Genomic DNA, 27,631 nt, shown 5'->3' on the forward strand with positions numbered 1-27,631 from the left:
TTTCTTGAATGACATTACTTTTGAAATGCATTCTTCAGAAATCAGTATCTTCATTAAAAATGAATATGATAAGTAGATTACAACATTTGTGTCCTTGTTGTATCAGCCATACAATCATTCACCTCCCGCTGGTGATTGCTCATATTTTAAACATTACTGCATTATGCACTTAAAAAATTCAAGCAGCAGTCTTTAACTGAAGAAGCAGGCATTCACTTTACTAATCAAATTAGTAAGTCTGAATAGACCTTGTCGTCTTGGACATGATGTTTTCCCATTTCAGACCATGTGTCATTCCCCTGAGAATATGATTCTTTGTTTGAATTGAATCTTTGTTTTAATTTGCAACTGAGAAAAACAATGTTAAACAAAGAAATGATACTCTAGGGAATTTCACAAGGTTTTAAATGGGAAAACATTACGCCCCAGCCAAGGAGGTGTATTGGTTATGATGGTCATGAGTCCAGGTGAATAGTAATTTTAGTAAAGATCCTTAAATCATAATTTTACATTTTCATAATATATTATTTAAGTATATTAGTTTATGTACTTAAATCTATTACTTATCCTTGAAGTCTTTTGGTTTTAATTTTATATCAATTTTTTGGTGTTTAAGAAACATAGCTTTACTGTCGAGTAGATGAACTGAAAGAAGTACCATGTGCATTAATATTTATGAGACAAATGTGGGCAGGGAGACATTTATATTTTACATCAAACCATGTATTGTATTATTAGTGAATCTAATACGGGGAGACTTTTACATAACACCAAGTCCAGTAAAGCATATTGCTGAAGGCATTTAACCCATCGAAATAAAAAATACTAGTCAATATCTAACAGTCAAACAGACACAAAAGTATCATAGTAAATAAAATTATCACAGTAAGAAAAGAACATATGATTAGGAAAACATTTAAAAAAACATTCAAATGTCATGTAAATAATAGAGGAGGAGGTGGATTAAATAAGAAAAAAAGAAAAGAAAAACTAGCAACAGCAATAGCAAAAAAAAAATTTAAAATATTAATAAATGCATGTTATTGTAAATAAAAAAAAACACAAAAACATTTAAGAGGAGGAGGTCGGTTAAAAAAACAAAACAAGAATGAAACATTGAAAAATATTAATGCGATGTTCTCATTTGTGTGTGTGCGTGTGTGTATCACTTGATTGTTTTTTATATATTTGCTTAGCATAACAATTTTGTTGAATATAGCTGGCTGTTATGCATGTTTTTGACATCTAACATGTTGAAGTTGGTGAACTTGATTGATTGGTTTCAACAACTTGAATTCTCATTGACCTTTTGACCCTTTGCTATAAATTACACTATGCGTTTGATGTAAAAACGGAGACGTAACTGCCACACAACTTTAAGGGAAATGCAAGTTTTTGTCATTGAAGTGGAAACATCATGGTGCTGAATTACCCAGGTATTTTTATGGTGGAACTCCAGTATTTTTTAAATATTTGCTATGTGGCTGTTTTATAATCTGGATGGTAATGTAATACGATATAATCCATATATGGCCATGACTCAACATTCATTGAATGTCATTAATGAACAATTTTACCAGACAAACACCAAGTGTAAAAAATGTATTTAATAGTCTTTTAACTAAATATCATATCTCACTCACTTTTGCTTTTATTTGTTAAAATATACTTAAGTCAATAACGTTAGTCACCAAAAAGCTAGAAAGCTGTGATTGTCAAGAATCATGGGAAATATTTCTTATCCAACAAGTAAAGCTTTTGACACAAATTGCAGCAGTTGAGGATGCTCAGAGGTGAGACTGTAACTGGTAAAAGATCTCAAGTCCATCAGCAGTTATCAAGTGGTTGAAACATGTAATTGTTTCTACCCATAATCCTTGCCGGTCTCAGCTTTGTAGTTTTTCTGTTGACTAACTCTATTGAAATAAGTGTATCAATCAATCCATCCATTCACAAATAGCTTTTATTTATTATTGTTTATTTATTTTTTGTATATATATATTTTCAATCAACGATTATTGATTATCTATTTTTTTATCTTTTTCATTTTTATGGGGTCCATAGGGGGGTTCATCGATTGTACCCTCCCATCAGTCAGTCAGTCAATCTGTCAGTCATTCATTCATTCAGTCAGTCATTCAGTCTTTCATTCAGTCAGTCGATCAGTCAGTCGTTATTTTTACTTTTATTTTAACAAAGGAAAGTAATAGGCCCTTTGCAGCTTAGTAATCATTTTGATTCCCATGGGCGAATATACTGGTGAGCAAACAAACTTTCTACAACCTGTTTCGAGAGATCGTAATAAAACTGCATTCCCTTGCACATCGATGGCTACGCATCGTTTCATTCAGTTCTTTACAAGTAGCTAAAAAGAATCACCAATTTAAAATGAAATACAACATTTTGCTCACAAGTACAGACAGGTGACCTTTACAACTGCAAAGGGCCTATTTAAATACTAAAAACACATACGACTAACACCCTTACCGTTTCTAACGAAGTAAGGCTTTTCATTAGACAATCCTAAGTGAAAACTTGGCTTTTTCCTCGATGTAACTTTAAGCTTTTCCCCCCTAAAATTACAAAAGACAAATTTCGGAAAGTTTAATACCATAACTCCTGGCGTAACTCAAAGTTACCAAATACACTCACATTTACGTTTTGATACAAATACTCCCAAACCTTAGCATTTTTAATTTCTTCCTTGCTCACTTTTTGTTTCTTTTTTTTTATCAGCTTTTTAATCTACTTCATTCTCGTCTTGTAGCAGAGGGTTATTCTACTGTTGTTTGCGCAGCTTCTTTTTTCCCCCCCGCCATTTTGAATATTCAACTTTGTTCGAGAATTAACATGCGGTTAGTATGTGCGGGGTTACTGTGGTGAAGGGTATTGGTGCGGTTTAGCGGTAAAAAAAACACTCGTCTTACTCTTCTTTCGTTTATTTGATTGCGTTAGATAGAGAGAGTTCCTAATAAAGGACAGATTACAATTTAACGATAAGACAGGAAACGATTAAAGTAAACGGAAAGCAAAAGAAATAGAAAAAATACTTACAAAACGATGTGTAACTAAAGACTATGGGGCGCCGTTTGTGTCAATAATACTTACGTGTTTTATATATACTTAATGTCGTATTATATAAAACTTTCAACACCAAATATAATATATCATGTGTTTTATAAAACTTCCAAACTGAAACATATAACTTCTTCAGCAAAATATATAACTTCCTATCCTTTATAAAACTTCGCTACTCATGTAAAACTTCCAAAGGAAAATATAAAACTTCACGTTTTTTATAAAACTTCTTGTTGACGACAACTCTATTGGCCAGCGGTTTCCTTATTTCGTTCCCAGGTTATGCTCTTTCAAACACGATGAAATGGCGGCTGCTCTTGTGGACGTTTTGACCGATCTCCAGATTTTTTTGAATGGCCTGCCTGCTATATACTGTGAACTTCAAGGAAACTTAGATTGTAACGAGAAGGGCAAATTTCAAACGATGTTGAGACTCGCAGAAGAACAGGTTGTTATTCTTTTTTGGTATTTATGGCTTATCGAAATTAACCAAGAACCGACCTCACAAGCATGTGAAATTGGAAATGCCCTTTCACAATTGATGGAAATATATCAGTGTTTCTCCGACAAGTACTTTGACCTTTTAAAATGTGAGAGTACAACAGTGTCGATGTCTGCAGTTGCCTCTAGTGAGAAAGCTACTAGTGGAAGGCCAAGATTTATTGTGGATATAGATCACCTCCAAGGATTGAGAGAAATGGGATTTTCATGGACAAAAATTAGTTCTTTATTAGGAGTATCGAGGAGTACTATCATTAGACGGAGGAGGGAGTTTGGGTTGGATGAAACCCCTGCATTCAGTGATATGACTGATCAAGAGCTGGATGCTATGGTAGATTCAATTCTAAATGTTTGCCCAAATTCAGGTGAGGTAATGGTCCGAGGAGCCTTACTTGGAAGGGGTGTAAAAGTACAGAGACGACGCTTAAGGGAGTCACTTACTAAAGTTGATCCAATAGGAAGAGAGATGAGACGGCGCTACACAATTAAGAGACGGGTTTACAATGTTCCTGCTCCTAATGCATTATGGTGAGTAAAAAACCCTTTTCTCCCATGAAAGTACTATTCTCTGTCTTAACTTATGTCTGTTGTCTCTAGGCACATAGATGGAAATCATAAGTTGATTAGATGGCGATTAGTCATTCATGGAGCAATAGATGGCTATTCCAGAGCAATAACATTTTTAAGATGCTCTTCCAACAATGAGGCAATGACAGTCCTACGACTGTTTATTGAATCGATAGAAAAGTTCGGTTGTCCTGAGCGAATACGCAGTGATTATGGAACAGAGAACATTGGTGTTGCTCGATTTATGCTAGAAGAAAAGGGCCCATCGTGCAACCCTTTTATCACAGGGAGGTCTGTACATAATCAACGCATTGAACGGCTTTGGCGAGATCTCAGGCAGTGTGTTATAGGCTATTACAGGGATCTCTTCTATTATATGGAATCAGAAAACATGCTTGATCCCTCAAATGAGCTACATTTGTTTGGAATTCATTATGTTTTCCTTCCACGATTAAACAGATCTATTGATGAATTTATTATGCAATGGAACAATCATCCTTTGTCTTCAGTGCACTCAAACACCCCTTTGCAATTGTGGATGAATGGGGTTCATCACATGTGCAACTCTACTCAGGATGTTATTCAAAGCTATGGAATTGATTATGATGCACCCTTACCACAGATTCAAACAAGCAACACTGTTGAAATCCCACAGTCTTCAGTGAGCCTAGAAGAAGGTGATGAGGCAATTTTGCAGCTACTTATTAACCCTCTAAGTGATGATGGTAATCATGGTATTGAACATTATAATCAAACCATGACTTTGCTAAGGCAATTTATTGGCAATTCTTAATGTGCATTTAAGCAATTTAAAACTATTTAAAGTGTATATTATCCTTGTTTTCAGTTTTGACATTCATATCAGTATGCTTGCAGCTATTGAATGCATTTAAAGCCAGAGTCATTCAGAGAGTGGCTACAGCATGATGATACAAATCGTAATTTATCCATTTGGCATGTATCCTATGCTGCACAATGTAGTAATTTCCTGGTATGAGAGTAAGAGTCTATGATCTAAAGATAATAGGTAGTTTATTGACTATATTCGTACCTATAAAAACATATGAAGAATAAATTTAAATATTTCAGAACCAAATGCTGATAACACATTAAGTTTAGCTGGTACCTCAATATTTATTTCTTACTTATTACATAACGTGGTACCATAACATTGATATGTAAATTATTTTATACTCTGTAAATCTAAAAGTCAAACAAGTGCACAGACCAGTGCACTTCATTTTTTATTCCTACCAGCTAAGCCACTAAACAGCAACAGTTTAATAATTCATTACTTTTTTGATAGATTAAGTGTTCTAAATAATGAAAACAATGAACCAGTTTCAAATTATAAGTCAAAAACCACTGTGTTCCCTGATTACAGACTATTAACTCAGGCTTAGTCTTAGCTTGGTGTCAGAATGTTCGTAATCACCTATGCTAATGTAAAAAAAGTCACAACGTCAACAATACAAAGACTTGCACTCACTTTTGTTGAAATGCATGGAATTGAAAACTAAGCAACAGAATTACTGGTGTACTCAAACACAGCATCATATCTATGCATCATGTATTCAGCCAATTGTTAAAATCTGAGAGAAAGAATCATCAAAACCTTAAACTATACTCCACTGTGTTAGTTGAAGACACAAACTCAGACATTTCCAAATCCAAAACATTCTTTGAGCATGGATACCCCACATGATACCATATCATCAAATGATTTTATGTGTATTGGAAGCCTGAGTTCCAGTGCACATGTTGAGGCTGTTGGGCGACATTTACATCCTGACTCACATCCATGAACAAAAGTGATGGCAATTTTCTTTGAAAACCCTAGGGGAGGTACTTGTGTACAGCCAGTGATGAATTTTAGAACATCTGCAAGAGATATCTCATATTTTGACATGCCTGTTGGTAACAAGATAAAGATTATTAGAAATTTGTGTTGGTTAATATAAATATCAGATATAGGCTAGCATGGCTCTACTTCAAACAACAATAACAAAAAAAAAATTACAGGTATCTCCAAGATGGCCAATATGGCTATAAGCTTGGCATTAAATTGAAATTCCAAGAATACAACTGAATGAAGATATTGCTATAGAGAAATATGTACTATTCTTTCCATGCAATAGAAATGCATTAATCATAAGCAATTTTTTTACAGTTACTTGTATATTGTATATAATTAGTTTAAATATATTATTATGTAAGCGATCTACATTGAATTTGTTACATAAGATATGTATGTTTTATCTTATTAAGAATAAAGACATTTATTATCCTTAAGACATTTTATTATTATTAAATCCCACCTGAAAATATATATTTTTAAATCTCTTGACTTATAACTACTAAGCTCATATAGCTCATTGATTTTTCTGCCCAATAAGATTCACATATTTGATCCAAACCATTTTCCATAAAAATGTATTTTTAAATCCATTTTTTATTTCATGACAAATTGTAGCCCATTTTGGTATTAAGAATTATGCACCCCAGCTTATTTTTTCACAAAGTGAATATTGAAATATCTATTTATTGAAGTGCCAAGTTTTTGTTTCTCACCTTCATACTCTACCATACAAATAAAGTCTGCAAACACCTTGTAGGTAATAATTTCATCTTCCTTCAACTTCTGAGGGAGAGAAAAATTAATAGACCAAAGGGCCCGCAAGGATGCATTTGTTAGCTCTTCGAAGTTGTCAAAGGTGAAGACCTTTCTCATTTCCTCTTTATTCTTCGTAATCTCATCCAACTCACAGGTACTACAGATACGACAGGTACTACTGGTACTACACCTACTATAGCTACTACAGGTTCTACACGTACTACAGATACTACAAATACTACAGGTACTACACCTACTACAGGTACTACAGGTACTACACCTACTACGGGTACTACAGATACTACAGGTACTACGGATACTACAGATACTACAGGCACTACGGATACTACACCTACTACAGGTACTACAGGTACTACAGATACTACACCTACTACGGGTACTATGGGTACTACAGGTACTACGGATACTACACCTACTACGGGTACTACACCTACTACAGATACTACAGGTATTACTGGTACTACAGGTTCTACACCTACTACATCTACTACACCTACTACAGATACTACAGGTATTACTGGTACTACAGGTTCTACACCTACTACGGGTACTATAGATACTACAGGTACTACACCTACTACGGATACTACAGGTACTACAGGTACTACAGGTACTACACCTACTACAGGTACTACAGATACTACAGGTACTACAACTACTACGGATACTACAGATACTACAGGTACTACAGGTACTACAGGTACTACAGGTACTACAGGTACTACGGATACTACAGATACTACAGGTACTACAGATACTACAGGTACTACACGTACTACACCTACTACAGGTACTACAGATACTACAGGTACTACGGATACTACAGATACTACAGGCACTACGGATACTACACCTACTACAGGTACTACAGGTACTACAGATACTACACCTACTACGGGTACTATGGGTACTACAGGTACTACGGATACTACACCTACTACGGGTACTACAGGTATTACTGGTACTACAGGTACTACACCTACTACGGGTACTACAGATACTACAGGTACTACACCTACTACGGATACTACAGGTACTACGGATACTGCAGGTACTACAGGTACTACGGATACTACACCTACTACAGGTACTACGGATACTACATCTACTACACCTACTACAGGTACTACAGGTACTACAGGTACTACACGGATACTACAGGTACTACAGGTACTACAGATACTACAGGTACTACAGGTACTACAGGTACTACAGGTACTACGGATACTACGGATACTACATCTACTACACCTACTACAGATACTACAGGTATTACTGGTACTACAGGTACTACACCTACCACGGGTACTACGGGTATTACACCAACTACATGTGCTGCACCTACACGGATCACTAAAGGTGACACCGAACGATGCAACACTACCACAACACACAACCCCAAGATAGTGCCAATTCGTGTGGTCATACATGAAGTAACGACCTGTTTTTCATCCGCCATGACTACTTACAACCAGAATTATAAGGGGTGCTAGTATCGAATTACGCGTTCACGTGGCGCCACAGCAACAACCGCTGGCCAATAGAGTTGTCGTCAACAAGAAGTTTTATAAAAAACGTGAAGTTTTATATTTTCCTTTGGAAGTTTTACATGAGTAGCGAAGTTTTATAAAGGATAGGAAGTTATATATTTTGCTGAAGAAGTTATATGTTTCAGTTCGGAAGTTTTATAAAACACATGATATATTATATTTGGTGTTGAAAGTTTTATATAATACGACATTAGTATATATAAAACACGTAAGTATTATTGACACAAACGGCGCCCCATAAAAGACGGTCGACGTTGAACTGAAAAATTACTAACTGAGCTTGAGTGAACTGACCTTAGTCTAAATTTTGCGCATGTTTAAAGTTTGAAACAAAAGGCGAAAAAATGCACACGGGTGAACGCACTATCTAGCAATCTAGCACTAACAAAGGGTACGTTTTTGTTTTACATTAATTCATGTTGTTTTAAAAATTATTCAAAATTCCAGAGTTTGTATAAAAGAAAATTGGAACTTCCACTTTTTGTAATTATTGTGCCATAAATGTTATCAAGGGCTTGCGTAGCGGGCAGCGTATTATTGTTATGTAATAATATAGGTTCGCTTTCTAAACACTTGTAATACTTAATAATTATATACTTATATTAATTACTTAATCATATCCTATTGATGATAAAGTTCAAATTGATGAAATTAGTAGTTATCAGCCCACATGATTGTAAATAAAATGCCTGGTCTGGCGCTTCCCAACAAGCACCCAGTACAGTACCCTAAGAACGGCTGCGAAGGAGGCTACCAGTACAGTCACACGTAATTAATATGCTGTAGTGTCATATAGAGCGTTTTCACGTGACGTCACAGCGGCCATTATGGGGTACCAAAACAATACATTTTCTATCCTCCGGGAATTGAACTCTATTTTTATGCAAATACTGTGCAGAAAGTTTCTATTGTTTATGGCTGCCTTCTCGCGTGAGTGAAAACGCTCTATACTCGCGATTAGCGCTCGGAGCAAAGGGAAGGAATGAATATATGAAGTACTTACCTATTGGTATGTGAAGCTCACTTTCCCAACACCCCTCCCCCATGATAAGCCAATCAATAAAAGAAGGTTTCGACAAAAGAAGGTGAGAAATTCGGGATAAAATCGCATGCGCACTGAAAACGATTCTTAAGCTATCAAAGGCTTATATTGTCTCAACTTCTTGTTGGAATTTAAATGGTCTTCATGTTAGGCGCAGCATTCAAATGTTTCCCTCAGTTGCTGCGAAGACTTCGAATGAGATAAGAGATGCTTTAGTATATTTACGCGTAGAAAATACTTATTTTCGTAAGCATTAGTTTAGATCAACCCTTTAAAAAGACTGAACTCAAAAAAGGATAGTGCATGAGGTAGTGCATGCACCCGTTTGCATGCGATTTATCACGAACTTCCACTTTCTTTTGTTTCATTAAGAACACAAGAAGGTTTCGACAAAGGAAGCTGATAAATTTGGGATAAAATCGCATGCGCACTGAAAACGATTCTTAAACTATCAACTGGCTTATTGTCTCAACATCTTGTTGGAATTTAAATGGTCTTCATATATAAGGCGCAGTATGCAAATTGTTGACTCAGTCGCCGCGAAGACTTCAAATTAATGAGGTAAGAGATACTTTTATATTTACGCGTAGAAAATACTTATTTTCGTAAGTATACTTCAAACACTTTAAAAAGACTGAAATTAAAAAGTAAAGAGAGGTAGTGGGATATTTGTGGTTTTTTTGATTCAAATTCTTTGATTTTGGAGTACATTTTAGAAACAGCAGAAAAGTGAAGGCATTTAAAATTCTTGGCTAAAACGATTCTTTTAAACTAGATTAAAAATATAGTTTTTAGCAAATTTATAGTTTAAAGCGCTACATTTTTGTTAGGTTTTGTGCCGGTCTCAAAATGTGTCTCGTGCGAGGTAAACAATTCATTCGAGTCTCCTACTATACCAAACTGAACTCAGCTTTAACTAACCTAACCATACATTTATTTAGTTCTACATTAATTTAGTTCCGTATATCTATTTAGTTCCGTACATTTATTTAGTTTCGTACATTTATTTAGTTCTACATTTATTTAGTTCCGTACATCTATTTAGTTCTACATTTATTTAGTTCCGTACATTTATTTAGTTCTACATTTATTTAGTTCCATACATCTATTTAGTTTCGTACATTTATTTAGTTCTACATTTATTTAGTTCCGTACATCTATTTAGTTCTACATTTATTTAGTTCCGTACATTTATTTAGTTCTACATTTATTTAGTTCCATACATCTATTTAGTTTCGTACATTTATTTAGTTCTACATTTATTTAGTTCCGTACATCTATTTAGTTCTACATTTATTTAGTTCCGTACATTTATTTAGTTCTACATTTATTTAGTTCCATACATCTATTTAGTTTCGTACATTTATTTAGTTCTACATTTATTTAGTTCCACATTTATTTAGTTCCGTACATTCATTTAGTTCCGTACATTTATTTAGTTCAACATTTATTTAGTTTTACATTTGTTTAGTTCTACATTTATTTAGTCCTACATTTATTTAGTTCCGTACATTTATTTAGTTCCGTACATTCATTTAGTTCCGTACATTCATTTAGTTCCGTACATTCATTTAGTTCCGTACATGTATTTAGTTCCGTACATTTATTTAGTTCTACAATTATTTAGAGTGACCACAGTAAGTCCGTGAAACACTAATCACTAATTAGTACAAAATAGTGCTAGTTAAACACTAGAAAACAATGGAATTTGCATAAAAATGTGCTATTTAGTATTACTAAAGTTTCACGGATTTACTGTGGTCACTCTATTTAGTTCCATACATTTATCTAATAGTTCCATACATTTATCTAATAGTAGTTCCATATATACATTTATCTAATAGTTCCACACATTTATTTAATAGTTCCACACATTTATTTGATAGTTCCACACATTCCCGACTTTCACATCCCCATAATCCTTTGCGTCTTTGGGGGGTAACCAGAGGGTAAAAACCCACTTATTTTGCTGAAGGCTGATCAGACAATGTTGACAATACCTTGTTTGGTATCCAAAGGTAAAATGAAGAAGTAAAAAACAGAAAAAGATAGCAGCTTGAAGACGTTTAAGGTAAATTTTGGAGTCATGAAATCTTCATGATCTGTACATGCAAAAATAACTTGGAATAAACTGATAATCAGTGTTGTACAGATAAAAGCAAGTATAGTATAAATTCAATTGAGAAACTATTCAATTGGGGACAGTTTTTTGATTGGTTACCCCCCCAAAACGCAAGACGTTATGGGGATGTGAAAGTCGAGACATTTATTTAGTTCTACATTTATTTAGTGCCAAACATTTATTTAGTGCCAAACATTTATTCAGTGCCAAACATCTATTTAGTGCCAAACATTTATTCAGTGCCATACATTTATATAGTGCCATACATTTATTTAGTGCCATACATCTATTTAGTGCCAAACATTTATTCAGTGCCATGCACTTATTTAGCGCCACGCACTTATTTAGTGCCATGCACTTATTTAGTTCTACATTTAATAATTATGAACATTTAAACTTTAACCATCACATAAGGGATATCTGTAGCAAGGGGGCGAAGAAGGTGGGGGTAGTTATGAGGCTCAGAAATATGAAATATGTTGCCAACAATAGCTAAGTTAAGGATTCATAAATCATTTATTCTATCGCAACTTAGGTATTTTCCATACAGTCCGACACTTTTATTGCTCCTCGGATACTAGGAAGCAAGAACGATTGCAAGAGCGCGCATTAAGGGCCATTTACTGCGATAGGAGTAGCTCATACGAGCAGCTTTTAAAGGAGGCAAAACTTCCAACATTGCAAAATCGTAGGCTATAGGATATAGCACAAATTATGTATAAGGTCTTATTAAAATCATTAATAATTCATGAGGAAAACACAACAGAAAGCACAACCGTGAAGAGTTTTGTAAATCAGATACAGAATCCTGTTCATTTGCATAAACTTTAAGATGGATTTTCTTGGCCAGATTCACTTTCATCTTAAAAATTTTAGCGAAACACAAAGGAAGTAACCTAGACGTTTGATAAGTAATCTACAGTATTCATGTCTGTGTTGTATCCTGCAGTATACAAACTCTCGCCTATGCCTCGAGTTTGTATATCAGATACAACACGGCCACTCATACTAACCATCTGGCCCCACCCTATATGCCGGACCTTTTCCATGGCGATGGGTGTAGGTATAACCTTAGAAATTCAAACGACTTCTTCATACCAAGATTTAACACCATAACATATGGGAGGCACAGTATAAGGTATATGGGTCCTTTCATTTTATCTAAGCTTGATAAATCGCTCAAAATGGCTGAATCCAATTAATATGCTTAGAAATCAAGTAAGGAAGTTGGACTTGGCCACATGGCTATCTCTACTCAGGAGTGTAAAGACTGCTTTTTGCGTCTAAATTAATTCATGTCTCTACTTGATCTATTGAATAATTCATTCTTATAGGTAATGCAGTGTGCTAGCTGCAGTTTTCCATACCCGCGAACTCAGATGTCCTGATAGTAGTTTCAGTGTCTGGATAGACGTGGAGCATCTGATTTTGTGGGAATGCAAACCTGTGGTACTCAGCTACTATTTCACTATCTACACATATAATTTATACACACTCAATTGAAGAATCATTGTCGGGTTCAGAAACATAACATAAAAGCTGAGACTGAAATGGCATATGGGATATGACATAATTACATTATAATTTATTCGTTTACGCCATCTTTGCAGTCGGTTTAGAATGCCAAACACGTATTAAAGGTGGCACGGTTCGCCGTTCACAGCATGCATCGTACTATCCCATGTGCCATTTCGGTCTCAGCTTTTGTGTTCTATGTTTCTGAACCCGAAAACGATTCTTCAATTGAGCGTATAATATACCAGTCTGCACTGGCGATATGGGAGGGGAGGGGGTAGAGTGGTGGGGGTGAATAGATGGTGTTGGGAGGGAATGTAAATAGGAAATAGCTAATACTTAACTATGGAATTGTTTGAGGGATTTTATTAGGGTTAGATATGTGTCTCCAATTAGTTTCTTAATCGTAAGCTAGAATGAAAGACAATAAAGTTATTATAATTATAAATATACAGTTTCTCATTAATCCCATATAGGTAACTGTCCAATTGTTTTCTTAATTGGACAGGTCTTGTTGATATGGGATTAATTTAGGCAGCTATATATAATTAATAGGTAATGGGATTTCATGCTCCCCAATCAAGAAATAATTAGACTCGAAAAATTCCTCTGACTGCCAAATTGGACTCGGCCTACGGCCTCATCAAATTTTGTCAGTCCTCAGAATTTTCCTGGTCCAATTATTTCTTAATTGGACAGCATGGAGTCCTATTACATATACTTATTAATATAATAATAATAATAATTATTATTATTATTATTATTATTGTTATTATGTAATACATACAGTATGAGTGGCCGTGTTGTATACGCCGAGAGTTTGTATATCAGATACAACACGGACACGAATACTGTATATTACTATATCAAACATCTAGGTTAGTTCCTTTGTGTTTCACTAAAATTTTAAAAATTAAAGTGAATCTGGCCAAGGAAATCCAACTTAAAGTGTGACTACTCTAACCAAAGCCACCTTGACAAATTTTCCACAAATTATCTCCAATAGTGTTTGAGTATTTAGACAATAGACTAGCGGCAAATTTTGATTTTAAATATTCTTCTGTTGTTCCGGTTGCTAAAACTAAATAATGAAGAGCTTTTAATATATTTCTTCACAAATTAGTGATTTGTGTCACCATGCAAATATATAGAAAAATAGTAATGTACGACTTCAAATACGACCGGAAAGCAAATTAGAGACGGTATAAAACACAGTCTTAATGATTACAGTTTGTTTCTTCCAGACAAAGATATTATCAGGCTGACACTGTTAGATCTTATCACTAAATTGCTATGCGACAGCATGGTCAATAATATTTGACAAAAAAGGTGCCGGCAGTCTTCTAAGCCGTGTAAACCCATGGATATTTGTCTGATTTGTAGCAATTTTCTATTATTCAGATTCCTACTTTTGATTGGCTAATATGTAGAAAATTTGTCAAAGTGGCTTTGGTTGGAGTAGTCGCACTGTAAAGGTTATGCAAATGAACACAATTTTGTATCAGATTTACAACACTCTTCACGGTCAAGATTTCTGTTGTATTTTCCTCATGAGTTATTAATGAGTTTGATAATATTATTCAATTTTTAGTTCTACATTTAATATTTAGTTCTACATTTATTTAGTTCCATACATTTATTTAGTTCTACATTCATTTAGTTCTACATTCATTTAGTTCTATATTTATTTAGTTCTACATTTAATATTTAGTTTTACATTTAATATTTAGTTTTACATTGAATATTTATATTAGTGCCACACATTAAATATTTAGTGTCACACATTTAATATTTAGTGCCACACATTAAATATTCAGTGCCACACATTAAATTTTTAGTGCGACACATTAATATTTAGTGCCACACATTAAATATTTAATGCCACACATTTAATATTTAATGTCATACATAATTATTTAATATTTAGTGCCATACATTTATTTAGTTCTCTACATTTATTTAGTTCTACATTTATTTAGTTCCATACATTTATTTAGTTCTCTACATTTATTTAGTTCTACATTTATTTAGTTCCATACATTTATATAGTTTCAATCATTGATTGATTGATTGATTGATTGCCTGATTGATTAACTGACTGATGCCACCTCTAACTTTATATTTTCAGTATTGATTCATTGGTATATTGTGAATATATGAAAACTTTTTACCATTCAAATATTCAATAATATCCAATGAAGTAAGTAGACCCCTGAAGTTACAGTATCTTTTCCTTAACAAAAATTTAACATATTAATTATTTTATTCTCTACACATCCCCATAATACTTTGCCTCTTTGGGGGGTAACCAGAGGGTAAATACCCACTTATTTTGCTGAAGGCTGATCAGACAATGTTGACAATAGCTTTTTTGGTTTCCAAAGATAAAATGAAGAAGTGAAAAACAGAAAAAGATAGAAGCTTGAAGACGTTTAAGGTGAATTTTAACATTTTTGTAAGTCAATACATTTTTTGTAAGACCAAAACTCTTGCAGATCTGTACACGCAAAAATAACTTGATAAGCTGATATTAAACAGCATTTTACAGATAAAAGTTGGTATAGTATAAATTCAATTGCCCTATTTCACTATGACGTGATATCAAAACAATCTAATGTTTAAATGCAAAGGAGGGGGTCTGAAATCAACTTAAATTCACCGAAAATTGTTCTAAAACTCGTATCAATCCAGGAAGTCAAGTAGAATACGCCAGCAAACTCTCAGAATGTTTCTTGGTGCATATTAACACATATTATATCTGAAAACCAGGCCATTTTAGATGAAATTGTTTTGCTAGGAGCAAATTTTGGGTCAGGGTTAGGACAATTCAATTTGGCAATTCTATCCCCCACATAAACAAGCAGTGGCGTCATAGTGATTCAGAAATAGGGCAATTTATAGAAATTTATCTTTTTTCAGGCTAATGACAAAAAACCTCCAAGGAATCGGAAAACTAAAAATGAGTTTGGTTCTGGAGATGGTGAGAAATGGATGCAAGTTGCTTTTGGTGGTCACCCCTATCACTGTTACTTGTTTGTATGAGTTTATAATTGTTTCTTTGTTTCTTTAATGTTTAATTTGTTTGTCTAATATATGCATATATTTCAGTTTGTCTATTTAGCTTTTTTCTTGCTTGCCTGCCTGCTTGCCTGCTTGCCTGCTTGCATGGTTTAGACTATTATCTTCTAACATTTTTTTCATATCCTGTTGCTTTGTTTTTGAAAGTTTTCCGTTTGTAGTTAAAAATTAAAAGCGATCAAAATGAATAATATAAGTTAAAATATATTCATAATAAAATGACTATAAAAATATATGCTTGAACAAAAAAATAAATAAATAAAAATATAAAAATATAAGTTTTGAACAAATATTCGTGAAAACTACATAAAAAAGACTTGCCTAAATAAGTATGCCTTCAACGTCTTTTTAAATTCCTTCAAAGATGTCCATAAAGTTATAGGTATATATAGGTTATATAGCAGCCGCATTGGATTTAAATCGGTATTGTGAGAAGTATTAAGGATAAGTAGATTATATTTGATGCATTTAGTGTCTTTACTGACTATCTTTTAGTGTGCATGATTTCAGATTAAATCACTGGCAATGACATATATCAACAGAAAGTCAGGTAATGTTATTTGATTTTTTACCCTATTTGAATCAATAATAATCTTGTTATCTAATTCTATTTATAAAACATATTCTACCTATAAGTTTAATAATTATCTATTTTATTATTTTAGAAATTCAAGAAAAAGCAATGATATGTCAAGAAACTACCACCAAGTGATTGTGGATTTAAAGGCTACTCTGAAGAAGTAAGTAAACAATAATGCGGTTTCTTTTTTTTACAATGCTGTTGTTTAATTGCTGCTGCTTCTGATATTGCTGTTAGCTTATTATAACTTCATATTCATCTTACAGGGAACCCCTGGCGGGCAGTACCACAGACAAGCTTGATTTGGACCTCATCCTTCCCCACCACTCCACAAGTAAGTCTAGTCTACATGGGTGTTGTTGGTTCGACCTTTCTATGAAACATTACCACACAAGCAAGAATGCACCTCCGAATGGTTCAAGAACAATAATGCGCAATGGTTGGTTAATGGAGTCAGGTTTTGGTCAGATCATAAGTTATATATCTCGATTATTAATTTCTTCATCGCTGGGGTAATTTAACAATAATTAGATACCAAATTTTAGCAATATAAAAAAAGAAATAGCTATTACGTAGTCATAATAGATAGTTAAATAGTTATCATAATTATAGTAATTTCAGTAAGTTTAGATGTGAAGATGTGCCGATGAAAGACGTCGTAATTTCATATGGTAATTTATATATTTAGAACATTAATTTCTTCATTGTCGAAGTTAATTATTTACAATTACTAGATACCACATTTTGGTAATCTAAAAAAAAGAAATAATCATAACATATATTTATGAAAGGGCTGAAATGGAACAAAGTGAAATCAGCCATGAATCCAAACTGGCCTTGCTTGGGAAGACCAAAGTAGTAAATACTAGCTACAAAGACATTTGTCAAAAAAGGGCAAGGGCAAACAGACTTTCTGTCGTGGAGAGGCGTAAATTTGAAAAAAATGCCTCGCCTAAGAACGCCGCGCCGGTTGACTGGTCTTGGGGATACCTATAAGCCTCTTGGATTTCGGGCATGCCGGCCATGCGTTCGGGGAGATTTGAGACAATAAGGCTGCGGCTACGAAGTATGAAACGACTGATATGAATGAAAGTTAAATGCATGAGTAAACAGAAATTCACGAGTTCATGAAAGGGCTGAAAGGGAACAAAGCGAAATCAGCCATGAATCCAAAGTAGCCTTGTTGGGAAAGGAAACGAAGTAAATATTAGCTGAAAAGACGATTTTAAAAAAAGGCAATGGCACCCAATAGGTCACTTCGAAGCGAGTGCAAGAGTTTGTTTCGAGGGATTTATTGCGGCTTCAAACCCGGTATTTTCGATTGGAACCTAGAAAATTGTAGAAGCAGTTGCGCCCACATCGCCGTTAGCCAAACTGTGACTTAGAGAGAGGGGTAGCTTTGCAGCGAATGCCTTGCCAAAGAATGCCGCGCAGGTTGCCGGTCCTTGGGTTAATATAAGCCAATTGGATTTCGGGCATGCCGGCCATACCTTCTGGGAGATAATGATAATAAGGATGCGTATTATTTGGTTGGTTAATTGAGTCAGGTTTTGGTCAGATCGTTATTTATATATTTAGAACATTAATTTCTTCATTGTCAGAGTTAATTATTTACAATTACTAGATACCACATTATAGTAATGTAAAAAAAAGAAATAATCATAACATATATTTATGAAAGGGCTGAAATGGAACAAAGTGAAATCAGCCATGAATCCAAACTGGCCTTGCTTGGGAAGACCAAAGTAGTAAATACTAGCTACAAAGACGTTTGTCAAAAAAAGGGCAAGGGCAAACAGACTTTCTGTCGTGGAGAGGCGTAAGTTTGCAACAAATGCCTCGCCTAAGAACGCCGCGCCGGTTGCCTGGCCTTGGGGATACTTTAAGCCTCTTGGATTTCGGGCATGCCGGCCATGCGTTCAGGGAGATTTGAGACAATAAGGCTGCGGCTACGAAGTATGAAACGACTGAAATGAATGAAAGTTAAATGCATGAGTAAACAGAAATTCACGAGTTCATGAAAGGGCTGAAAGGGAACAAAGCGAAATCAGCCATGAATCCAAAGTAGCCTTGTTGGGAAAGGCAAACGTAGTAAATATTAGCTGAAAAGACGATTGTAAAAAAAGGCAATGGCGCACAATAGGTCACCTCGAAGCAAGCACAAGAGTTTGTTTCAAGGGATTTATTGCGGCTTCAAACCCGGTATTTTCGATTGGAACCAAAAAAATTGTAGAAGCAGTTGTGCCGACATTTCCGTTGGCCAAACTGTGACTTAGAGAGAGGGGTAGCTTTGCAGCGAATGCCTTGCCAAAGAATGCCGCGCAGGTTGCCGGTCCTTGGGTTAATATAAGCCAATTGGATTTCGTGCATGCCGGCCATACCTTCTGGGAGATAACGATAATAAGGATGCGTATTATTTGGTTGGTTAATTGAGTCAGGTTTTGGTCAGATCGTATACGTAAATTATATATTTAGAACATTAATTTGTTCATTGTCGGAGTTAATTATTTACAATTACTAGATACCACATTTTAGTAATGTAAAAAAAAGAAATAATCATAACATATATTTATGAAAGGGCTGAAATGGAACAAAGTGAAATCAGCCATGAATCCAAACTGGCCTTGCTTGGGAAGACCAAAGTTGTAAATACTAGCTACAAAGACGTTTGTCAAAAAAGGGCAAGGGCAAACAGACTTTCTGTTGTGGAGAGGCGTAAATTGGCAACAAATGCCTCGCCTAAGAACGCCGCGCCGGTTGCCTGTCCTTGGGGATACTTTAAGCCTCTTGGATTTCGGGCATGCCGGCCATGCGTTCGGGGAGATTTGAGACAATAAGGCTGCGGCTAGGAAGTATGAAACGACTGAAATGAATGAAAGTTAAATGCATGAGCAAACAGAAATTCACGAGTTCATGAAAGGGCTGAAAGGGAACAAAGCGAAATCAGCCATGAATCCAAAGTAGCCTTGTTGGGAAAGGCAAACGTAGTAAATATTAGCTGAAAAGACGATTGTAAAAAAAGGCAATGGCGCACAATAGGTCACCTCGAAGCAAGCACAAGAGTTTGTTTCAAGGGATTTATTGCGGCTTCAAACCCGGTATTTTCGATTGGAACCAAATAAAGTTAAGAAGCGGTTGCGCCGACATCGCCGTTGGCTAAACTGTGACTTTCTGTCGCGGAGAGGCCTAGCTTTGCAGCGAATGCCTCGACGAAGGACGCCGCCCCGGTTGCTGGGCCTTGGGGATAGTATATGCCTTTCTTTCGGGCATGCTGTCGCTGCGTTCAGGGAGACGTCGTGAAAGACGTGGCAAAGAAGGTTAGCCACTACGGCAGTTAGGCAGGAAGGCAATTAGGCAATGAAGGAAGGAAACGTAGGGAATAATCAAGGATGGAATAACCAAGGTGGGAAGAAGCCATGGAAGAAAGAAACCAAGGAGAGAAGAAACCAAGGAATCAAGGAATCATGATGAAGGCGAGGAATCTACAAAAGCAAGGAACCAAGGAACCAAATGACCAAGGAGGCATTCGAGAAGTAAGTCTATCATTTTTTCCTTCTACCTATTTTCGACCAGTATCTTCATCTTTCGTTATCCCTCGGAACATTATTCTTTTAAACCTTCAAGACATATATTTTGTCATAAAAATATTCATCATTGTTCTACAACACAAAGAGTGCAAATGGGCGTTTTTAGGGTCAAGCTTGTTTCACAACATTAACCATACAAGAACATGTCTTGGTCAGATCGTAAGTTATTCATTTTCATCGTTCATTTCTTCATCGTCGGAGTAATTTAAGTTTTAGTAATTAAGTTCGTTAAGGAATTTAAGCAAGTCAAGTTAATAACTACAACGCATTTTGCTATTTTTTGAATTCGGTAAACCTTGTTTTATCATTCTAAGTTTTATCTTTGTACTTCTTTGTACTTCTATGTACTTCTTTTTTGTTTCTTACCACATGTAACTAAAACTGTAACGTCCATATTCGATCCACAAGATACTTAGTGAACTGCGATTTTTTCCAATCCCCATAATGAAACCTCAGCACGACATTAACAAACTTTAACTGAGTAGCAAATATATTTTCTAGCGTATTCGATGGATACGATGTCTATTGAAATGTTATTTATCTGCGCATTGTAAATGAGAAAGTGTAGTATCTTTCAAAAACGTTTTCGATGGATACGATGTATATTTAACCGTTATTTATTGCGAACGATATAAATGAAAAAGTGTACACTATTGCCAAGGCATATTCGAAAGATATATTACAAAAATATGTCGTACTGTTATTCAATAACTGTGCAATATATAATTGAAGACGTTTACTGTCTTATTTTAACATATTCGAAAGATACGATGTATAATAAACGGTTCTTTAAGAGGAAATGTTATCATGAAAAGTACAGCATATTCGACCGATTCGATGTACTTCTTTTTTTTCGTTTTTGTTGTTGTTGTTGTTGTTGTTTCGCACGACATGTAACTTAAGTTGTAAGGTCCATATTCGATCCAAAAGATACTTAGTGAACTGCGATTTTTTCAATTTCCCAATTTTGAAACCTGCGCACGACATTAACGAACTATGACTAAGTTACAAATATATGTATGAGGATATTCGTAGGATACGACGATTTAGTTGCGCATTGTAAATAAGGAGGTGCAGTTTCTTTCAACAATGTATTCGATGGATAAGATGTATATTTATCTGCTATTTATTGCGAATGATTTGAATGAAGAAGAGTACACTCCTGCCAAGGCATATTCGAAAGATATATTCGAAAAAGATAATGAACTGTTATTCAGTAATTGTGTATTATATAAATGAAGAGGCTTAACGTCTTATTGAAGCATATTCCAAGGATACGATGTATATTAACTGTTTTTAAGATGGACATGGTATTATGATTTGCTACAGCATATTCGAACCATTCGATGTACTACTTTTTGTTTTGTTTCGCACGACACGTAACTAAAACTGTAATATAACGTCCATATTCGATCCACAAGATACTTGGTAAACTGCGATATTTTCCATTCCCCATTATGAAACCTGCGCACGACATTAACAAACTTTAACTTAGTTGCAAATACATGTATTAGCATATTCGAAGGATACGATGCATATTGAAGTGTTATTTAGTTGCGCATTGTGAATAAGAAGGTGTAGCATCTTTCAACAATGTTTTCGATAGATACGATGTATATTATGTTATTTAATTGTGCATGGAATATATGGAGATCTGTACATTTTCGCAATACATCTTCTGATGGTCACGATGTATGCTGTTTTGTACTGGCATATTCGAAAAAATAGATATTGAACTCTTATTTAGTTGTGCAGGATTTATATGAAGAAGTGTACTGTCTTGCGCATATTCGATGGCTACGAAGTATACTGAGCCTTAATTTCTTGCGAATGATATAAATGAAGAAGGCGAGCGTCTTGCAACTGCATATTGTTGAATGTTATTTAATTGCGCATTACAAATGAAGAAGTGTAGTATCTTTCAGCAGCTTGGTATTCGATGGATATATATCGCAATGTAATTTAATTGCGGATGATATAAACGACGAGGTTGCACGGTCTTCCAACAGCATATGCGATTGTTACGATGTATATGGAACTTCTATTAAATTGCGATTATATAAATGAAGGAGTGTACTTTTTTTGCAATAACATATTGTAATGGTAACGATGCATACTGTTTTGTACTGGTATATTCGATGGACATTGTATTTTTAGTTGCGCATTACGAATGAAGAAATGTACTCTCTTGTGCTAGCACATTCGAAGAATACGATGTATACCGACATCTTATTTACTTGGGCATGGTATCAATGAATAACTGTATTATAATGTGATTTAAAATTTTCACGTTTTATAAGAGGGGTATAGGAAATGAATCCATTTGGTATGGTTTGCCTTTGCTACTGTCTTGCGCATATTCGGTGGCTACGATGTATACTGAGCCTTAATTTCTTGCGAATGATATAAATGAAGAAGGCGAGCGTCTTGCAACTGCATATTATTTAATGTTATTTAATTGCGCATTATAAATGAAGAAGTGTAGTATCTTTCAGCAGCTTGGTATTCGATAGATATATATCGTAATGTAATTTAATTGCGGATGATATAAACGCAGAGGCGCACTGTCTTCCAACAGCATATGCGATTGCTACGATGTATATTGAACTTCTATGAAATTGCGATTATATAAATGAAGGAGTGTACTTTTTTTGCAATAACATATTGTGATGGTCACGATTCATACTGCTTTATGCTGGTGTGTTCCAAGGATACGATGGACATTGTATTTATTTGCGCATTACGAATGAAGAAATGTACTCTCTTGTGCTAGCACATTCGAAGGATGCGATGTATAACGAAATGTTATTTACTTGGGCATGGTATCAATGAATAACTGTATTATAATATGATTAAGGATTTTCACATTTTATAAGAGGGGTATAAAAGAATAAATGCCTTTGGTATGTTTTGCCTTTGGTACTGTCTTGCGCATATTCGATGGCTACGATGTATACTGAGCCTTAATTTCTTGCGAATGATATAAATGAAGAAGGCGAGCGTCTTGCAACTGCATATGATTTAATGTTATTTACTTGCGCATTATAAATGAAGAAGTGTAGTATCTTTCAGCAGCTTGGTATTCGATGGATGTATATCGTAATTTAATTTAATTGCGGATGATATAAACGCAGAGGCGCACTGTCTTCCAACAGCATATGCGATTGTTACGATGTATATAGAACTTCTATTTATAGCGAATATATAAATGAAGGAGTGTAAATTTTTTTGCAATAACATATTGTGATGGTCACGATGCATACTGCTTTGCACTGGTATATTCCAAGGATACGATGGACATTGTATTTTTAGTTGCGCATTGCGAATGAAGAAATGTACTTTCTTGTGCTAGCACATTCGAAGGATGCGATGTATAACGAAATGTTATTTACTTGGGCATGGTATCAATGAATAACTGTATTATGTGATTTAGAATTTTCACATTTTATAAGAGGGGTATAAGAAATTAAATGCCTTTGGTATGTTTAGCTTTATGATTATTTAATGCAAAGTTATTTCGCAGTTTTTTGGAACAATTTATGATTTTTTTCTTTTGAAGTATGAACACTACAACGGGATTGCGATGCTTGATGATGGCTCTTTAAGAAAACAAACTGTAGCTGTCCTAGATAAACATTTTAAAGTTACATCAACTGCAGTGCTGTGGTGAAAGCAAAATAGACGGGACAACTACAGAGCCTGGCAGTGACACTGACACTGATGGGAGTGCAGAATCTGGATTATCTTCTGATGAGGATTGCGAGGAAAAACAACTATTGGCCGAACTTTGTTCAGATACAGATGACACAGTAGAGTTTGATAGTAGAATGGCAACTACTGTCACTCAGTGACAACAAGATTGGAAAGACGAGCAACTCATTTACTGCTATATTAAAAACAAGGCCATCCATGGCAAGGCAATGGTAGCAATATTTAATACACAAATAACATATGTCATCCACGAATACAATATTTAAATCATGGCTTAATTATTTAAAACTGTAAAAAATATATTTTATTTAAACTTTAATCTTTTTATTTATTGCTTTTTTAATTTTCTGAAGTTTAAAATTTTTATTTAATTCTAACAGATTTTTATTTAAGCTTCATAAATATCTTTAAAATTAAAATTATTTATTTCATCTTTACATTTTCATTTAATATTCCTGGGACGGGCTCGGCTAAATCCGTCTGGGAACGAGATTCCAATGCTAACAGCAAAAATGGCTACCATGGGTGTCAGCGTAAACAGAAGCGAAGAGAGGGAAAAGGTCGGAGAAAAACTCTTATCCTCTCTTCGCTTCTGTTGACGCCATTGGTACATGAACATTTACCAAATTACAAGCACTCCCTCTCTTCGATGCTTAAGTGCTCGGGTAGGTCAGGATCAAAGTTAGTGTTCTAATTTACAGACCCCACTTTTAAATACATTAACATTTGGGGCTGTGACTAATTCAGCGGTTTGATTATTGTTTCATTGATTTATTTTGCATGGTAGAAAGCTTTATTGTATATATCTTTTTTTCTCGAGAGGAATTTTAAAGGATCTGTTGTGATTATTTCTTAAGTTTCTTGCCAAGGGTATCAGTTCATTACAGAGATCTACAACAACTAAGTTGTTTACGATAAAAAACATTATTTTGTACAGTTGTTTATAATTTTAAAAAAATATTGTACAGCAAAACTAATCAATGGTCAGCTCTGCGCTGCTTAAGACTGCGCAAACCAAGCTCTTCCAACATCGCAGTGGCACTTGCTTCACGGCTGTAGTCGTTACAATCAAATGTGGCTGCTCTTCTATGAAGCATTTCGGTCTTATTTTGGTTCACTTGGGTAAAAGGGTCCCACACAGTAGACGCATACTCAATTTGAGGACGAAAAAGGGTATTGTATGCGTTAGCTTTGATGAGTTTTTGGTGAATTTGCAAGTTTCATCTCAGAAAGGCTGTGGATGAATTTGCTTTCTTGAATACAGAGCATATATGTTCATTGCAAGAGAGCTTATGATGTACAGTGACACCAAGGTGCTTAACTGCATCTTTTTCCTTAAGGGTCTGGTTGTGTAGGAGGTAATCATAGATTAGAGGCTTCCTACGCCGTGTGACTCAAAGCACATTATATTGTCAGGGTGGAAAGACATCTGCGACTTATTTTCCCATTCTTCAAGAAGTTTAAGATCTTTCTGTATGGTGGCAGCATCAGTTTCAATAGTCACAGTCATATACACAATAGTATCATCCGGAAATACAAGGGCGGATCCAGGGAAGGGGGGGGGGGGCAAAGGGGGGCTGAAGTCCCCCCCCCCTTCAGCAGAAAAAACCGATGCTTTTGTTTTCCGTTGTGTTGACGGAAGAAACTCAATTAGTCCCCCCTCCCCTAAAATTTTGGCTGGATCCGCCTTTGAAATAGTCGAACTTTGGACTGTAGTTTAGCTGGAAGATTGTTTATATATATAGAAAATAGTATCGGTCATTAAAAATAATATCGGTCAGGTATGAAAGCCATTTTTGCTGTTAGCTTTGGAATCTCGTTCCTAGACGGATTTGGCCGAGCCCGTCCCAGGAATATTAAATGAAAATGTAAAGATATTTATGAAGTTGAAATAAAAATCTGTTAGAATTAAATAAAAATTTTAAACTTCAGAAAATGTAAAAAGGAATAAATAAAAAGATTAAAGTTTAGATGAAATTTTTTTTTTTCGCTTATAAATAATTAAGCCATGATTTTAATATTGTATTTGTGGATGAAATATTTTATTTGTGTATGAAATATTGCTACCATTGGCTTGCCATAGTCATCCTAAATAATAAGTTGTGGGGGAGGGGAGGGCCAGAAAAAATTGTGCAATTATTTAGGGGAGGACCGAATTTTGTTATATCTAAGGAAAGAGAGGACCACCAAAAAACACTACAAAATTTCTAAGACCTAAACAGATCCATCAAATTACATTAAAGATCGTATCTAAATAGCTTTGTTCCGAGGTATACTCACTAATGAAGTGCAAGATATAATATCTGATAATGTAGATGCGAAAGAGTCATCAATTGGGATTCCAATTCATTGTATCAAAATATTTTCAAAGTAAATGAGTAATGAATTAGGGTTAGGGCCATTTAACTAGCTTGAAATATGGAACTTATCACTTGTACAAGGAATTGTAGCATAGTCTTTGAAAGGTAACACCAGTTCCTAAAGAAGTAGATACCTCCGACCCTACTAACTATAGACCGATATCTATTATGTCAACATTCTCAAAAATATTTGAGAAACTAGTTTATCAGCAACTATTAGGTTATATTGAAAAAGATAAAATTTTGAATGAATTTCAATTCTGACTCATAAAAAAAAAGCAGATGCACAGAACAATGTATTATTGAAATAAGGGGAAAGTTTAAAAAATCTATAAATAGCAACATGAATACTTGTGTATGAAGGCCCATCGTTCTCATAGAAAAATAATGACAACAAGGAAAGAAAAATTCAAAGTAAAGAAAAATAACTTTGAAAAATATAAATAAAATGAAAAATGAAATGAAGAATAAAATGAAAGATGAAAATAAAATAAAAAATAAAAAAATCAATTTGATTTAATGAAAATGAAATTAAAAATGGAAATAAAATGAAAAATATAAATATAGAAGAAGAAAAAAAAAGAAAAAGAAAATAGAATAAAATTGAGGTTAAAAAAAAAATTCATGCAATCAGTGATGTTTTCACCAGATGCCACTTTGATTTGGTCAGTGAACTGCTGCTCTTGCATACCGCTGTCTATGAGAACACAGGGCCGACCCACAAGATTGAATGTCACGGATGATTTCAATAAAAGAACACTGGGTAAGTAAAGAAAAAGAACTTGGAAAAAGAAAAAGAAAAAGAAAAATGAAATGAAAAATGAAAATAAAATGAAAAATAAAAAAAATAATTTGATTTAATTAATTCATTCTTAATTTTATTTATATTTTTCAAAGTTATTTTTTTTCACTTTGAATTTTTCTTTCATATTGTTGTCATAATTTTTGTATGAGAACGATGGGCCAGCATACAGGGGTTAATATGAATGTAAATCTGAAGGCGGTGGTTTAGGACATCAATGTAATATGCAAACATGATAACCCTTAAGTAGTGCATTGAAATAGCTGAAGCACTTAGCAATATAAGAAACTTAATATAAGAATAGATAATTCGAAGTATTTAGTAGTATTGAGTACTATTTAGTTATTAGTGTTTGAGGGCTTAATGGTTTGCACTCTACCAACAACCCTATGTTGCTATTGATAGTAAGAATGATAAAATAGTTAAATAATAAAAGTATAATTTATTAAAAATAAAAAATGTATATGTTTTTTGTAAATGTTCACATTCAAGTAATTGAATTG

At 34.5% G+C, this 27,631-nt stretch overlaps 3 protein-coding genes across 10 annotated transcripts in view; 1 reads left to right on the forward strand and 2 right to left on the reverse strand.

The window, feature by feature from the left end:
- The window catches only part of LOC116299567 (uncharacterized), a 69,323-nt gene that overhangs the window by 40,852 nt on the left and 840 nt on the right, over positions 1–27,631 (reverse strand). For 2 of the 8 annotated variants that reach the window (XM_089039177.1, XM_089039176.1), the window contains exon 2: positions 2,488–2,573. In XM_089039177.1, coding sequence (XP_088895303.1) covers positions 2,488–2,573 — 86 coding nt within the window. Of the gene's footprint in view, positions 1–1,592; positions 1,917–2,487; positions 2,574–2,652; positions 2,819–17,454; positions 18,636–19,208; positions 19,532–27,631 lie in introns of those variants that run through there. The other 6 variants (XM_089039180.1, XR_016121563.1, XR_016121562.1 and 3 more) reach the window with 6 other exon arrangements.
- LOC148905808 (uncharacterized) lies at positions 3,386–5,146 on the forward strand. Its single transcript, XM_089039173.1, has 2 exons — positions 3,386–4,107; positions 4,177–5,146. Exons 1-2 carry the CDS (start codon positions 3,503–3,505, stop codon positions 4,937–4,939), a joined length of 1,368 nt encoding a protein of 455 aa, XP_088895299.1. The 5' UTR covers positions 3,386–3,502; the 3' UTR covers positions 4,940–5,146.
- LOC148905809 (uncharacterized) lies at positions 5,261–7,006 on the reverse strand. The gene is made up of 2 exons (XM_089039181.1): positions 6,718–7,006; positions 5,261–6,057 (listed from the first exon to the last, which is right to left on the reverse strand). The coding sequence occupies exons 1-2, from the start codon at positions 6,875–6,877 to the stop codon at positions 5,801–5,803; spliced, it is 417 nt and encodes a 138-aa protein (XP_088895307.1). The 5' UTR covers positions 6,878–7,006; the 3' UTR covers positions 5,261–5,800.

Source organism: Actinia tenebrosa, unplaced genomic scaffold (assembly GCF_029948245.1).
Source record: "Actinia tenebrosa isolate PJP-AT-01 unplaced genomic scaffold, QUT_ActTen_1.0 PGA_scaffold6__47_contigs__length_16458017, whole genome shotgun sequence".
In the NCBI taxonomy this organism is placed as follows: domain Eukaryota; kingdom Metazoa; phylum Cnidaria; class Anthozoa; order Actiniaria; family Actiniidae; genus Actinia; species Actinia tenebrosa.